At 35.7% G+C, this 17,048-nt stretch overlaps 1 protein-coding gene across 14 annotated transcripts in view; it reads left to right on the top strand.

The window, feature by feature from the left end:
* The window catches only part of NAALADL2 (N-acetylated alpha-linked acidic dipeptidase like 2), a 1,449,120-nt gene that overhangs the window by 1,102,929 nt on the left and 329,143 nt on the right, over window positions 1-17,048 (top strand). For all 14 annotated transcript variants that reach the window (XM_054246909.2, XM_054246903.2, XM_054246907.2 and 11 more), the window contains one exon: window positions 2,579-2,698. In XM_054246909.2, the coding sequence (XP_054102884.1) occupies window positions 2,579-2,698 (120 nt within the window). The remainder of the gene's footprint in view (window positions 1-2,578; window positions 2,699-17,048) is intronic.

The following is a 17,048-nucleotide window of genomic DNA, read 5'->3' as shown; positions in this document are numbered from 1 at the left end:
TAGTAGTTTCTACTGTAAGCATCCTCAATGCATAGGAAATTTATTATGAAGTTAGTTGAGCATCAAATGTCAGAGTCTGTAAGTTGAATCAATGTGGTCTTGCATGCGTGTGAGCAATAGTTTGTGTCAAATTAAGCTGATATTTTTGTGGTTAATACACATTCATTTTTAAGTTTTTGTGAAGTCATTATACCTTTTGATAACTGTGTATTTTCTTAGTCAATGATGCTAAAAATACAACAACTACAATGTGGGAGTTCACAGGAAAAAATTTTGTTAGAAAGGTTATTCCTATTCAAAACAATTAAGCATCAATGCATTTGAATGTTTCTAGATATATTCACGTTTGGCAACTGATTATACATTCAGTCATTTTCTGGCATTTTAAGTGACTAGATGAGCAAAGACATATGAGTAATGAAAATGGTAAATAATATACATTTGATTATTGGCTTATAAAATGTATTTTTATAATTTACTGTGTCTCATCAGAATTTTTCAATGTACTTCATGAAGCCATTTTGTAACCATCCAGTTGAAATTTGGAAAACTGCTAGTTTTCGTGTTTTGCCTAGTCATATCAAATCTACTCCAGAGAATGCAAGAGTTTATTTTAGATTGAAACTAATTTATGCTATAAATATACTCCTTTGTGAAGGGGGGTGAGAAAAGCCCTTATTGACATGTCATATTGCCCCATTTAATTTTGCTTGCATAGAAACCTCTGGAAACCCACAGTTGTAGTTAAGAGGATTAGGTAATGTTGACAAATAAACTTAACAATGGAAATTATGGACAGAATTATTAGAGAACTGATTCAATTCTGATCTTGGTCTTTGAAGAAAATTGTAACATTTTGCTAAATAAGTTCTTTAAAGTGTACCATTTTATTTCTGTGAAGAATCTTCATTTGTCAGAGGCCATTGTGGAAATATTACAGATATTGGAGTAAAAGAAGTCAGAGTTCAAATTCCCTCTACCATAGAACATGTCGTCTTAGGCATGATTAACTTCTCTAAGACTTGATACCTCAAATGAGTCTACTAATTACCTATCTTCTGAGGTTTTCATGAGAATTACATAGACTGATATATGCACAGTGTCTATGTGGTAATGTGTTAATAGAAGCTGATTTTTCATAGCACTTAACAGATATTTTTTCAACAATATTATGGAGAAATTACTCAAGCTTAAAATTCATCACTTATGTGCACTTAACATGTTTATTAATTTTGAATGATTGTCTTTTCTGCTGTCTTACAGAGGTATAGTTGAATTTTCAACATAAAATATGAATAACAGTGAAACATGCAATATTTATGTTTCTGTCCCTGGTTTCTTTTACTTAGCATAATTATACAATGTGTATACATATTTTGCAATCCCATCCATGGTATCAGAAGGAGAGAAGTTTCTTGTTGTTCAAGTCTAAATTGTCTTCCATTGTGTATATATAACAAATTTTCTTTATGCATCTGGAGCAGAGTGTAGAATGTGGTTATAGCCTGGGGTATGGAGGAAATGTGGAGAAAATGGTCAGCTTCTATATATCTTGTATGCTGTGGTGAATATACTTAGTAGTAAAGTATATTACACTTAAAAATTGTTGAGTTATATGTTCTCATCACAAAAAAATGTTAAGTATTTGAGGTGATGAATATGTTAACCAGCTTAATTTAATTATTTTACATTATATTCATAAATCATAACATTACTTTGTACTCCGTAAAATTATACAGTTTTAAACTGTCAATTGACAATGAAAAAAAGTAAAATAGGATGAAATTATCGATTTGATAGGTATGGGAGTCCTTGTAGACTTTCATTTCATAGTTTTGGAAGAAGAAAGATACTTTCCCAAGTTGTGATGTAATGTAATCTTCTAGTACATTTCTGTAGAACTGTTGCTGTGACAATTATTTGTTAAATGCTTGCATGATCAAGGAGAGAAATAACAGAAAAAATTAGTGGTTCTTGTTAATAGGATCGGTGATCTTCAATTTTATGGGGTAAGGAGCAGAAGAGAAGTGGAGAACTATTCGATGGAATCATTTGGTGCTGTTCATGTGCATGAAATGCATTCATTGTTTTGTAGGGTAATATCTGCAGGATTACTTTGTATTATGCCCCATTTTGCTCATAATACAGGGTTATTCTGTGCAGAGTAGCTCACTGCTTCAAAAGAAAAGCGCTGTTTTTATTCATCACTGAAGTGGTTTATCTGTATCTCTTCTTTTATTCAATGACTCCAAAATTAAGTTGCATTCATATTCTGTAGTTGAATCCATACTATGTTAACCTTTGAAGAATATTTTCTATTAAAATTTGACTTGTGTCAGGTGCATGCTTTGAAATATTTTAGTGTATGTTATATCTAACTCTTACTACTCTTATTTAAAATTCATTTATTACCTTTGTGTACACTATTAAATAGCATAGGATCACTTTTTTAAGAAAGTAATTCTGCAATGTAATAATTTGAAGTATGAAATGTTCATTATTTAACATCTAAAAAAGTAGAATCTATTTATTTGTGTCACAGATAGATCTTTTTTTTCTTTTTTTTTTTGGATTTCAGGATTTCAAGACGGTTCTTCAGAAAAATGTTGTGGCTTATATTAACCTCCATAGTCCCATAAGGGGTAATTCTACTCTACGTCCTGTAGCATCACCATCTCTTCAGCAACTGGTAGTAGAGGTATGATAAACCACTGTTGTATCAGATCATTATGCAAAACTGCCCTTATCTCTATATTTTGGCATTTCTTGATTTTTTAATTCATTTTTAAATATGCATAATATATTGCTTAAGAGTTTTAAGAAATGATGTATTGCTGATACTTATCAATATACCTTAACTAATTTTTATGTTCTGAAATTCTTCACTTGCTGCCTTTTTATGGTTATAGTTCTAGAAGACATGAATACACAGTTATAGAGAAGGTATACTATATATATTTTAAAATCTGAATTTAGTTCTCAAATTTCCAATTATGTAATCTTGACATTTTAAAATTAACTTTATTACTTTTGGATGCCTTCTCCTTCATTCATGTTTTTTTAAGTAGATTTAGGACCTGTGCTACTTTTACAACTGCAGTGTAGGCCCCCTGAGAACAAAACTATAGTGATAACTAAATTTGAAATGTTAGAAAATATTGTTTGAAAAACTACTTGTGGAAAAAGAATGCATGTTTTTACTAAGTATCCTGAAAAAACAAAATATTTTTATGCCTCATTGGAGTTATTTTTTAAAAATATTTTATCACTTCTCACCTATTTTTAAAAATTTAGCAGAATATTTTTTCCTGTTTATTAGTAGGGTTCACACTTTTATTTCTGCATTCTTATTATAAATTTCACTACAGATAAAATATGTGCTATTATTTCTCAGTGTAAAAATAATTATACCACAACTTAGAGATGATTTCCTATTAGCCTCAATGTCTGTTGCTGTATATTGGAACCAATCTTTCAGACGCCCACAGGACTCTTTAGGGAGTATTGCAGGACCTGAACTGGAAAAAGAGAGATAATGAACAGAGCTTGGAATTCGCCATAACGTTTTATTAAAATGTAGTGGAAACCAACATTTTTCATAAAGTGCTTTTAGCTTAATAGTTTTTATTGGAACTTCCTTATGTAGTACATTAAAGAAGAGATTTTGAAACATGAAGTAGATAATTCTGTACATTTAAGATCAGCCAAGCCCCTGTGTGCATGCCCTAAATTATGTCCATATTAGTGAGTTAATTTCTTCTGCTCTGTGTACTATTTGGAATTCCCTGACTCTTACCTGCCTGGAAAATTTGCAAAAGCATATCAGCCTCCAATGTCTCTCTTGGCTTTTTAAGATATTTCTGAGTAAGTGGATTCTAATGTAGAATAAACAATAATCTCAAATATCCAGAACTAGAAGAGGGTTGGTTTAAAAATGTGTCATTTTCTTATCATATGTGATAATTTTTCTAGTTTGAAAAATCTTAAAGATATATAATCATTGAAATTAATTGGTAAATAGAAATAGTAAATTATTAAGAAGTATCAAACCTACATAATGTTATTTCTGAAAATATAATGCTATTTAAAATATCTTTGCACATCTTATAACAGGACTAAAATATTTTAGTATGTAAACCTAATTATGTGAGAATATAGCATGGTTTCTCAATCATGAGTGATGATTGATTATTCATGAATGATGACATACATGTCAACATGTACCTCACTTTTTGGAAGAGGAATCTTTTTTGTTCTATAATTGAAAATGTTTACACACTAACAAATCTAATAATGAACTGTAATATGTATAGAAAATATTTTTTTCCATTGAGATTGTGTGTCTGTGTGTGTGTGTGTGTGCGTTTGTGTGTGTGTGTGTTCATGTTTCATAGAACAGCATGGAAGGTTAAGAATATCACAATTTCAAGCAAATGATAGCATTATGTAATTTCAAACAGTGCGGATTACATATATATATATATAATTTTATGGAATGAATATATATAACTTAGGATATAATCTCATGCAAACACTTGGAACCAACCCAAATGGTCGTCAATGATAGACTGGATAAAGAAATGTTGCACATATGCACCATAGACTATTATGCAGCCATAAAAGAGGATGAGTTCATGTCCTTTGCAGGGTCATGGTAAGCTGGAAACCATCATTTCAGGAAACTGACACAAGAACAGAAAACCAAACACCACATATTCTCACTCATAAGTGGGAGTTGAACAATGAGAACAAATGGACACAGGGAGGGGAACGTCACATACCAGGGCCTGTCAGGGGGTGGGGGGATAGGGGAGCAGTAGTATTAGGAGAAATACCTAATGTAGATGATGGGGCGATGGGTGCAGCAAACCATCATGGCATGTGTATACCTATGTAACAAACCTGCACGTTCTTCACATGTACCCCAGAACTTAAAGCATAATAATAAAAATGTATTATTTAAGTGTACATAAGTATTTTTAAACTCTTAAATATATAAAGACCTATATGTTTTATAAACACTCAAATATATAAATGTTAAGAGATAGGAAGAAAACAAAACTTTAGAGTAATTTACATGTTTAATTAAAACAATTAAACACTAGTCAGATTTAAAAGAAATATTAAAAATGTTTCTTTCAAATAAAAAAAAAACTAAAATGATAACATCAGAACATATGTAACTTCACTTCCAACATCAAAGATTTCATCAGTGATTAAGGACAAAATATTTCATTAATTCATTTAGATTTATTTTTTTTTTTGAGTATACATGCAGTAGTGGGATTGCTGGGTTGAATGGTAGATTTAGTGTTAGTTCTTTGAGAAATCTCCATACTGTTTTTCACAGAGGTTGTACTAATTTACATCCCCACCAACACACCAACAGCATATAAACATTCTCTTTTCACCACATTTATGTCAATATCTATTTTTAAATTTTTTAATATTGGCCATTGTGGCTGGGATAAGGTGGTATCTCATTGTGGCTCTTTTATTTGCATTTCCCTCATGATTTGTGAAAAATGCTTATTGTCTAAATTGTAAATGACACAGGACTGTATAGAATATCTAATCCTTTGTATAGAAATATGTAGATTATAATACATCTCATCAAGTTCATATGGTAGATTTAAATATATAAGATGAAATATTTGAAGTATTAGTATCAAATAGTGCATCTAATTTTTTAGAAACTAGACACACACATATAGCATGTTTTAAAGATTACAAGCTTGCTATGAAACAAAACTGTAAAATTATTGTCCTAAACCAAACACCAGTTTTAACTACATTGACAGCATGTTATTCCAATCAAGGAGTTGGGAGTCCCCCTGTATTTGCTCTATCAGGCAATGTCTCGGTATGATATTCTTATCACTCTAGTCATAACTACTAGATATGCTGAGGTAGAATTCACATAGAGTAAGATTATCCACTCTTAAGTGTACAGCTTGATGAATTATGACAAATGTATATAATCATGTATGCACAATCATAATCAAGATATACAGCATTTCTATGACACAGAAAGTTCCATTATACTCCTTTTCATTTCAATCTTCTCCCTTCATCTTTAGTTTTTGGCAACCACTGACCCCATTTTTACCCCTCTAGTTTTGCCTCTGAGAATATTTTAAAAACTGGAATCATACAATGCATATTTCCTTACGTGTGGCTTCTTTTACTTAGCATAATGATGTTTAAGATTTACCTGTGTTGTTACCTGTGTTAATAGTTCATCTTCTAGACCACTGAGAAATTAATTGGAATGGAGGCGAGTGCAATACCTTTGGATCGCTCTCTCCAGTTTGATATGCTGACTTTGATTTTAAAAGGAGAGGACTTCAGAAATTAAAATTGAGAAAAGAAGTCAATTCCCTGAGGGTAGTCCACTAAATGTGAACTCTATCACCCTGACAGGAGAGGATGAAATCTTTTGAAGATCCAAACAGGTTTAATGAGTCTGAATTATAGGTTTTTTTCTTAGCATTTATGAAACATTTGACCTTAAAAAGATGTCTGAAGAATGATGAAAATCTGATGGTTGGGTAATGGGAATGTGTGGGTCCATTGTCCTACTCTGTTTTCTTTTGGATTTAATTGTAAGTATTTGTTATAACTTGGAAAAAATATTTTAAACTACTTTATTTTTCTAAGTTATAACACAGATAATTAAATTAAATACGAAGATTCCCTTTTCTCCACATACTCACTGATGCCGATGAAGGCCAGCATTTATTATTACCTGTCTTTTAAATAAAAGCCATTTTAACTCGGGTGAGATGGTATCTAATCTTAGTTTTGATTTACAGTTCTTTGATGATGAATAATGCTGAGCATCTTTTCATATGCCTGTGTGCCATTCGTATGTCTTCTTTTGAGAAATGTCTATTCAGATCTTTCACCCATTTTTGAATCAGATCATTATATTTTTTCCTATAGAGTTGTCTGAGCACCTTACATATTCTGGTTATTAATCCCTTGTCAGATGGGTAGTTTGCAAACATTTTCCCCCCGTTTTTTGTGTTATCTCTTCCTCTGTTGATTGTTTCATTTTTGTTGTAGAAGCTTGTTAACTTGATGTGATCCCATTTGTTCAGGTTAGCTTTGGTTGCCTGTGTTTGTATTACTCAATAAATGTTTGCCTAGACCAATGTACTGCAGAGTTTCCCCAGTGTTTTTTTGCAATAGTGACTAGTTTGAGGTCTTAAATTTAAGTTTTTAAGCCATTTTGATTTTTTTTTTTTTATGGTGAGATACAGGGGTCTAGTTTCATTCTGCTACATACAGATATCTAGTTTTCTGGGCACCATTTACTGAAGTGACTGTCTTTTCCCCACTGTATGTTATTAGCAACTTGGTCAAAAATAAGTTCACCATGGGTATGTGGATTTCTTTCTGGTTCTCTATTCTGTTTCATTAGTCTATGTGTCTGTTTTTATGCCAGTACCAATTCTGTTTTGGTTACTGTAGCTCTGTAATATAATTTGAAGTCAGGTGATGTGATGCCTTCAGTTTTGTTCTTTTAGCTTTGGCTATTCTGGGTCTTTTGCGATTCCACATAAATGTTAAGATTGTTTTTTCTGTTTCTGTGAAGAATGTTACTGGTATTTTGATAGTGAATGTATACAGGGATTGAACTGAATCTGTAGATTGTATTGGGTGGTATGGATAATTTAACAATATTGATGCTTCCAATTAATGAACATGGAATATCTTTTCATTTTTTGGTGTCCTCTTCAATTTCTTTCTTCAGCATTTTGTAGTATTCATTATAGAGATCTTTCACTTATTTTGTTTATTCCTAGATATCATATTATATTTGTAGCTGTTGTTAAGTGTGATTACTTTCTTGATTTCTTCTTCAGAATGTGATTTTCATTGTTGATTTTGTGTAAAAATAACTTTACTGAATTTATTAGTTCTAATAGTTTTTCTGGGGAGGTTTTACTAAATATATCATCTGCAAACAAGGATAATTGGACTTTTTTATTTCTAATTTGGATATCTTTTATTTCTTTCTCTTGTCTGATTAGCTAGGACATCCAGTACTGTGTTTAATGATAGTGGCAAACGTAGGCATCCTTGGCTAGGTGCAGCAGCTCACACCTGTATTCCCAGCACTTTGGGAGAGCAAGGAAGGTGTATTAGCTGAGGTCAGGAGTTCGATACCAGCCTGGCCAAAATGTTGAAACCATGTCTCTACTAAAACTACAAAAATTACTCGGGTGTGCTGCCACATGCCTCTAATTCCAGCTAGTTGGGAGCTTGAATCAGGAGAATTGCTGGAACCTGAGAGGCGGAGGCTGCAGTGACCTGGGACTGTGCCACTGCACTCCAGCCTGGGTGAGAGAGGGAGATTCTATTTCAAAAAAGAAAACGACAAGTAGACATCCTTGTCATGTCATAAATCTTAGAGGAAGGACTTTCAGTTTTTCCATATTAAGCATGATACTAGTTGTGGATCTGTCATATGTCGCTTTTATTATGTTGAAGTATGTTCCTTCTCTACTCAGTCTGGTGAAGGTATTTATCATGAAAGGAAGTTGAATTTTATCAAATGCTTTTTTAGCATCAATTGAAATGGTCACATGACTTTTGTTTTTTATTATGGTGTATCATATTGATTAATATGCATATGTTAAGTCATCCTTGCATGCCAGGGTTAAATACCATGTGGTCAGGATAAATGATATTTTAAATGTATTGTTGAATTTAGTTTGCCCATATTTTGTTGAGGACTTTTGCATCATATTCATCAGGGATATTGGCCTATAGTTTTATTTTCTTCATGTATCTTTGTCAGGGTTTGGTATCAGGGTAATAACAGGCCTCATAGAATGAGTTTGGAAGTACTTCTTTATTTTTTGGAATACTGAGAAGGATTAATATTAATTCTCGTTGAAATATTTGGTTGAATTCAGGAGTGAAGCCGTCAGGTCCTAGGGGTTTCTTTACCCGGAGAGTTTTTATCACAACTTTGATCTCATTATTATTGTGTCTACTTTTTCATCTTGGATTTTATTTATTTGGATCTCTCTTTTTCACTTAGTCTGGCTAAAAGTTTGTTGATTTTCTTTGGCTTTTCAAAAAACGAAACTTCGTTTCATCAATCTTTTGTATTTTTTTCATTTCATTTATTTTCTACTCTGCTCTATATTATTTCTTTACTTTCACTAATATCAGTTAGATTTGCTCTTGCTCTACTAGTTCTTTTTTTTCTTTTTAAATTTTTTATTGCATTTTAGGTTTTGGGGTACATGAGCAGAACATGCAAGACAGTTGCATAGGTACACACATGGCAGTGTGTTTTGCTTCCTTTCTCCCCTTCACCCACATTTGGCATTTCTCCCCAGGCTATCCGTCCCCACCTCCCCCTCCCACTGGACCTCCCCTTTCCCCTCCAATAGACCCCAGTGTTTAGTACTCCCCTCCCTGTGTCCATGTGTTCTCATTTTTCATCACCCACCTATGAGTGAGAATATGCGATATTTCATTTTCTGTTCTTGTGTCAGTTTGCTGAGAATGATGTTCTCCAGATTCATCCATGTCCCTACAAACGACACAAACTCATCATTTCTGATTGCTGCATAATATTCCATGGTGTATATGTGCCACATTTTTCCAATCCAGTCTATTATCAATGGGCATTTGGGTTGATTCCAGGTCTTTGCTATTGTAAACAGTGCTGCAATGAACATTCGTGTACATGTGTCCTTATAGTAGAACGATTTATAGACTTTTGGATATATACCCAGTAATGGGATAGCTGGGTCAAATGGAATTTCTATTTCTAAGGCCTTGAGGAATCGCTACACTGTCTTCCACAATGGTTGGACTAATTTACACTCCCACCAACAGTGTAAAAGTGTTCCTTTTTCTCCACATCCTCTCCAGCATCTGTTGTCTCCAGATTTTTAAATGATCGCCATTCTAACTGGCGTGAGATGGTATCTCAATGTGGTTTTGATTTGCATCTCTCTGATGACCAGTGACGATGAGCATTTTTTCATATGATTGTTGGCCTCATATATGTCTTCTTTCGTAAAGTGTCTGTTCATATCCTTTGCCCACTTTTGAATGGGCTTGTTTGTTTTTTTCCTGTAAATCTGTTTGAGTTCTTTGTAAATTCTGGATATCAGCCCTTTGTCAGATGGGTAAACTGCAAAAATTTTTTCCCATTCGGTTGGTTGCCGATTCACTCTAGTGACTGTTTCTTTTGCCGTGCAGAAGCTATGGAGTTTCATTAGGTCCCATTTGTCTATTTTGGCTTTTGTTGCCAATGCTTTTGGTGTTTTGTTCATGAAGTCCTTGCCTACTCCTATGTCCTGGATAGTTTTGCCTAGAATTCCTTCTAGGGTTTTTATCGTGCCCGGTCTTACGTTTAAGTCTTTAATCCATCTGGAGTTAATTTTAGTGTAAGGTGTCAGGAAGGGGTCCAGTTTCTGCTTTCTGCACATGACTAGCCAGTTTTCTCAACACCATTTATTAAACAGGGAATCCTTTCCCCATTGCTTGTTTTTGTCAGGTTTATCAAAGATTGTATGGTTGTAGATATGCTGCATTGCCTCCGGTGCCTCTGTTTTGTTCCATTGGTCTATATCTCTGTTTTGGTACCAGTACCATGCTGTTTTGATTACTGTGGCCTTGTAGTATAGTTTGAAATCCGGTAGTGTGATGCCCCCTGCTGTGTTCTTTTTGCTTAGAATTGACTTGGCTATGCGGGCTCTCTTTTGGTTCCATATGAAGTTCATGGTGGTTTTTTCCAGTTCTGTGAAGAAAGTCAATGGTGGCTTGATGGGGATAGCATTGAGTCTGTAAATTACTTTGGGCAGTATAGCCATTTTCACAATATTAATTCTTCCTAACCATGAACATGGAATGTTTCTCCATCTGTTTGTGTCCTCTCTGATTTCGTTGAGCAGTGGTTTGTAGTTCTCCTTGAAGAGGTCCCTTACGTTCCTTTTGAGTTGTATTCCAAGGTATATTATTTTTTTGTAGCAATTGTGAATGGCAGTTCGTTCTTGATTTGGCTCTCTTTAAGTCTGTTATTGGTGTAGATGAATGCTTGTGATTTTTGCACATTGATTTTATATCCTGAGACTTTGCTGAAGTTGCTTATCAGTTTCAGGAGTTTTTGGGCTGAGGCGATGGGGTCTTCTAGATATACTATCATGTCGTCTGCAAATAGAGACAATTTGGCTTCCACCTTTCCTATTTGAATACCCTTTATTTCTTTTTCTTGCCTGATTGCTGTGGCTAGAACTTCCAGTACTATATTGAATAGGAGTGGTGAAAGAGGGCATCCTTGTCTCGTGCCGGATTTCAAAGGGAATGCTTCCAGTTTTTGCCCATTCAGTATGATATTGGCTGTTGGTTTGTCATAAATAGCTTTTATTACTTTGAGATACGTTCCATCGATACCGAGTTTATTGAGGGTTTTTAGCATAAAGGGCTGTTGAATTTTGTCAAATGCCTTCTCTGCATCAATTGAGATAATCATGTGGTTTTTGTTTTTGGTTCTTTTTATGTGGTGAATTGCGTTTATAGACTTGTGTATGTTGAACCAGCCTTGCATCCCCGGGATGAATCCTACTTGATCATGATGAATAAGTTTTTTGATTTGCTGTTGCAATCGGCTTGCCAATATTTTATTGAAGATTTTTGTATCTATGTTCATCATGGATATTGGCCTGAAGTTTTCTTTTCTTGTTGGGTCTCTGCCGGGTTTTGGTATCAGGATGATGTTGGTCTCATAAAATGATTTGGGAAGGATTCCCTTTTTTTGGATTATTTGGAATGGTTTTAGAAGGAATGGTACCAGCTCCTCTTTGTGTGTCTGGTAGAATTCGGCTGTGAACCCATCTGGACCTGGGCTTTTTTTGTGTGGTAGGCTCTTAATTGCTGCCTCAACTTCTGACTTGTTATTGGTCTATTCATAGTTTCAGCTTCCTCCTGGTTAGGCTTGGGAGGGCATAGGAGTCCAGGAATTTATCCATTTCTTCCAGGTTTACTAGTTTATGTGCATGGAGCTGTTTGTAATATTCTCTGATGATGGTTTGAATTTCTGTGGAATCTGTAATGATTTCCCCTTTATCATTTTTTATTGCGTCTATCTGGTAGTTCTCTCTTCTCTTTTTAATCAATCTGGCTAGTGGTCTGTCTATTTTGTTGATCTTTTCAAAAAACCACCTCTTGGATTTATTGATTTTTTGAAGGGTTTTTTGTGTCTCAATCTTCAGTTCAGCTCTGATCTTAATTATTTCTTGTCTTCTGCTGGGTTTTGAGTTTTCTTGATCTTGCTCCTCTAGCTCTTTCAATTTTGATGATAGGGTGTCAATTTTGGATCTCTCCATTCTCCTCATATGGGCACTTGTTGCTATATACTTTCCTCTAGAGACTGCTTTAAATGTGTCCCAGAGATTCTGGCATGTTGTGTCTTCGTTCTCATTGGTTTCGAAGAAGTTCTTTATTTCTGCCTTCATTTCATTGTTTATCCAGTCAACATTCAAGAGCCAGTCGTTCAGTTTCCATGAAGCTGTGCGGTTCTGGGTTGGTTTCTGAATTCTGAGTTCTAACTTGATTGCACTATGGTCTGAGAGACTGTTTGTTATGATTTCAGCAGTTTTGCATTTGCTGAGCAGTGCTTTACTTCCAATTATGTGGTCAATTTTAGAGTAGGTGTGATGTGGTGCTAAGAAGAATGTATATTCTGTGGATTTGGGGTGGAGAATTCTGTACATGTCTATCAGGTTTGCTTGCTCCAGGTCTGAGTTCAAGCCCTGGATATCCTTGTTGATTTTCTGTCTGGTTGATCTGTCTAATATTGACAGTGGAGTTAAAGTCTCCCAATATTATTGTGTGGGAGTCTAAGTCTCTTTGTAAATCATTAAGAACTTGCCTTATGTATCTGGGTGCTCCTGTATTGGGTCCATATGTGTTCAGGATTGTTAGCTCTTTTTGTTGTATCGATCCTTTTACCATTATGTATTGGCCTTCTTTGTCTCTTTTGATCTTTGTTGCTTTGAATTCTATTTTATTAGAGATGAGAATTGCAACTCCTGCTTTTTTTTGCTCTCCATTTGCTTGGTAAATCTTCCTCCATCCCTTTATTTTGAGCCTTTGTGTATCCTTGCATGTGAGATGGGTTTCCTGGATACAGCACAGTGATGGGTTTTGGATTTTTATCCAATTTGCCAGTCTGTGTCTTTTGATTGGTGCATTTAGTCCATTTACATTTATGGTTAATATTGTTATGTGTGAATTTGATACTGCCATTTTGATGCTAAGTGGCTGTTTTCCCTGTTAGTTGTTGTAGAATCTTCATTATGTTGATGCTCTTTAACTTTTAGTGTGATTTTGGAATGGCTGATACTGGTTGTTCCTTTCTATGTGTAGTGCTCTTGTAAAGCAGGCCTGGTGGTGACAAAATCTCTGAGTACTTGCTTGTTCGCAAAGGATTTTATTTTTCCTTCACTTCTGAAGCTCAGTTTGGCTGGATATGAAATTCTGGGTTGAAAGTTCTTTTCTTTAAGAATGCTGAATATTGGCCCCACTCTCTTCTGGCTTGTAGAGTTTCTGCCAAGAGATCTGCTGTGAGTCTGATGGGCTTCCCTTTGTGGGTGACCCGACCTTTCTCTCTGGCTGCCCTTAGTATTTTCTCCTTTATTTTTGAATCTGACGATTATGTGCCTTGGGGTTGTTCTTCTTGCGGAATATCTTTGTGGTGTTCTCTGTATTTCCTGCATTTGAGTGTTGGCCTTTCTTGCTAGGTGTGGGAAATTTTCCTGGATAATGTCCTGAAGAGTATTTTCCAGCTTGGATTCATTCTCTTTGTCCCCTTCTGGTACACCTATCAAACGTAGGTTAGGTCTTTTCACATAGTCCCACATTTCTTGGAGACTTTGTTCATTCTGTTTTGCGCTTTTTTCTCTGATCTTGGTTTCTCGTTTTATTTCATTGAGTTGATCTTCAACTTCAGATATTCTTTCTTCTGCTTGGTCAATTCGGCTATTGAAACTTGTGCATGCTTCTCGAAGTTCTCGTATTGTGTTTTTCAGCTCCTTTAATTCATTCATATTCCTCTCTAAGTTTTCTATTCTTGTTATCATTTACTCAAATCTTTTTTCATATCTTTTTTCAAGGTTCTTAGTTTCTTTGCATTGATTTAATACATGTTCTTTTAGCTCACAAAAGTTTCTCATTATCCACCTTCTGAAGTCTAATTCCATCATTTCGTCACAGTCATTCTTCTTCCAGCTTTGTTCCCTTGCTGGTGAGGAGTTTTGGTCCTTTGTAGGAGGTGAGGTGTTCTGGTTTCGGGTGTTTTTCTCCATTTTGTGCTGGATTCTTCCCATCTTTGTGGATTTATCCGCCTGTCGTCTGCATAGTTGCTGACTTTTCGGTTGGGTCTCTGAGTGGACACTCAGATTGTTGGTGATGAAGTATTTCTGTTACTTGGTTTTCCTTCTACCAGTCTAGCCCCTTCGCTGTACGACTGCTGAGGTCCACTCCAGGCGCTGCTTCTCTGGGGTGCACCTATAGCAGCTGCGGAACAGTGAGAGATGCTACCAGTTTCTTTTTCTGCTATCTTTGTCCCAGGATGATGCCTGCTAAATGTCAGTCTTTTGGATATAGTGGGGTCAGGGAGTTGCTTGAGGAGACAGTCTGTACTTTATAGGAGCTCAATTGCTGAGCTGTGAGCTCTGTTGTTCATTCAGGGCTGTTAGGCTGCTATGTTTAATTCTGCTGCAACAGAGCTCATTAAAAAACCCTTTTTTTCTCAGATGCTCTGTCTTGGGGGGTTGGCGCTTTATTTTTGGACGTCCGTTGAGGTGTTCTGCCCAGCTAGGAGGCAGTCTAGTCACTATTTGCCTGCCAAGGCTCCGCCCTGCTGTTGTGAGGTTTGCCCTGTTGCTGCAGGCTCTGCTCTTCTGCTGCGGTCTCCGCCCTGATGCCACGGGCTACGCCCTGCAGCGGAGTCTCTCTGTTGTACCGGGTTGCCTCGGCAATGGCAGGCTGCATCAGCAGTGGGCGTGTATCTCAGTAGGGGCGGATTGCCTCGGTAATGGTGGATGCCCCTTCCCCACGGAGCATCTCAGGGAACGTCTCCACTGGGAGCATTTGGAATTGCCATTTTGTCCGTCCCACTGTGCTACCCCAAACGCTGTGTTCCTTCAATCCCCTGGGCTGGCCCACTGTCCAAGTCCCATTCAGTCTCAAGTTCAGTCCTCTCAAGTCTCAGGTTGCCCATTCAACAGGGCACCCAGACAAGCACGCCCTGTGTGGAGCGCTGTATAGGGCTGGCCGCCGCCACCCCAGCTGCTGGTTGCACCAGCGAAAACCTCTGCCTGACATCCCGTGTCCCCTTTATACCTGGGAATTTCCCCGTTCTGTGGGCAACAAAGGTCAGTCTGGAAATGCAGCTCTGACTCACCTCTCCGTGCATTCACCGAGAGCTTCAATCCTGGGTTGATCTCACAGTGCCATCTTGAGTTGTCCTCTGCTCTTCTAGTTCTTTAAGTTCGATCAGTAGATTGTTTATTGGAAGTTTTTCTTTTTTCACGTATGCACTTGTAGATATGGACACTGTCATTCAAGAGTGTATTGTTTAATTTCCATTTTTGTATAGTTTCTAAAATCCCTCTTTTTGTTGATGTCTAGATTTATTCTATTGTGATCACAGAAGATGCTTGATATTATTTATACTTAACACTTTGAAAGTGTTAAGACTTGTTTTGTGACCTAACATATGACTTATTGCTGAGAGTGATCCATGTGCTGAGGAGAATGTGTAACTTGCAGCTGTTCAATTAAATGTTCTGAAAATTCTATTAGGGACATTTGGTCTATAGTGCAGATTAAGGCTCATTTTTTAAAAAAAATATTATTTATTTTCTATCTGGAAGGTCCATCCAATGTTGAAAGTGGGGTGTTAAAGTCTCCAGCTTTTATTGTATTGAGGTTTATCTCTCTTTTTAGCTCTAATAAGATTTGCTTTATCTACCCGGATGCTCCTGTGTTGGGTGCATATATATTTAAAATTGTTATATTACCTTGCTGAATGTATGCCTTTATTACTGTGTAGTGACCTTCTTTTCTCTTTTTATATATTTTATCCAAAGTCTATTTTGTCTGATAATGTATAGCTCCTCCTGTTCTTTTTTGGTTTCTATTTATCTTTCTATTTTCAGTCTGTTTGTATCTTTGTCAGTGAAGTCTCTTTGTTACATGCAGCAGATGGCTGAGTTTTTTTTTTTTTAATCCATTGAGCCACTTCATGTCTTTTGATTGGAGTTTAGTCCATTTACATTTAATGCTGAGGTTAGAAGCAAGATGGAGTTAGTTAAGTCAGATCTCTTTCACTGTAATAATTTTCTAGTTTTAATTTTGCAGTGGTGGTTTCAGTGGTGGATAGATGACATTATACATGTCAAAATGCATAAAATGTACATCACCAAGAGTGAACCCTAATGTGCACTATGGACTTTGGGTGACAATGCTTTCTCAATGTTAGTTCATCAATTGTAACAAATGGTACCATTCTGGTGCAAGATATCCATAGTGGAGGAGGCTAGGCATGCATGTTGGGGGTGGGACATGGGAACTCTGTATCTTCCACTCCATTTTGCTGTGAACTTAACACTACTTTAAGAGATAGTCTGTATGGGTTTAAAATCCTACATTTGTACTATACTAATTAATACATTTTTTTTATTAACACCTAAAAAAAAAAACTTACTCCTGCCATTTTATTCGTTTTCTAGCTGTTTTCTGGTCTTCTTTCTTTTCTTCCTGCCTTCCTTTTAGTAAAGGTGATTTTATACAGTGGTATGATTTAGTTTCTTGCTTCTTATTTTTTGTGTATTTGTTGTTTTTTTTTTTTTTTTTTTTTTTGGTTTGAGGTTACTCTGAGGCTTGCAGATATTATCCTGCAACTTATTATTTTAAACTGATAAAAGCTATTTGCCTAAATAAACAAATAGGAAGAAAACTAATCCTCTATGCCTTAACTTTTATCCTAATTTTTAACTTTTATTATTTCT

This window comes from Callithrix jacchus, chromosome 17 (assembly GCF_049354715.1).
Source record: "Callithrix jacchus isolate 240 chromosome 17, calJac240_pri, whole genome shotgun sequence".
Taxonomy (NCBI): Eukaryota; Metazoa; Chordata; class Mammalia; order Primates; family Cebidae; genus Callithrix; species Callithrix jacchus.
This window is presented reverse-complemented; position numbering and strand designations above follow the sequence as displayed.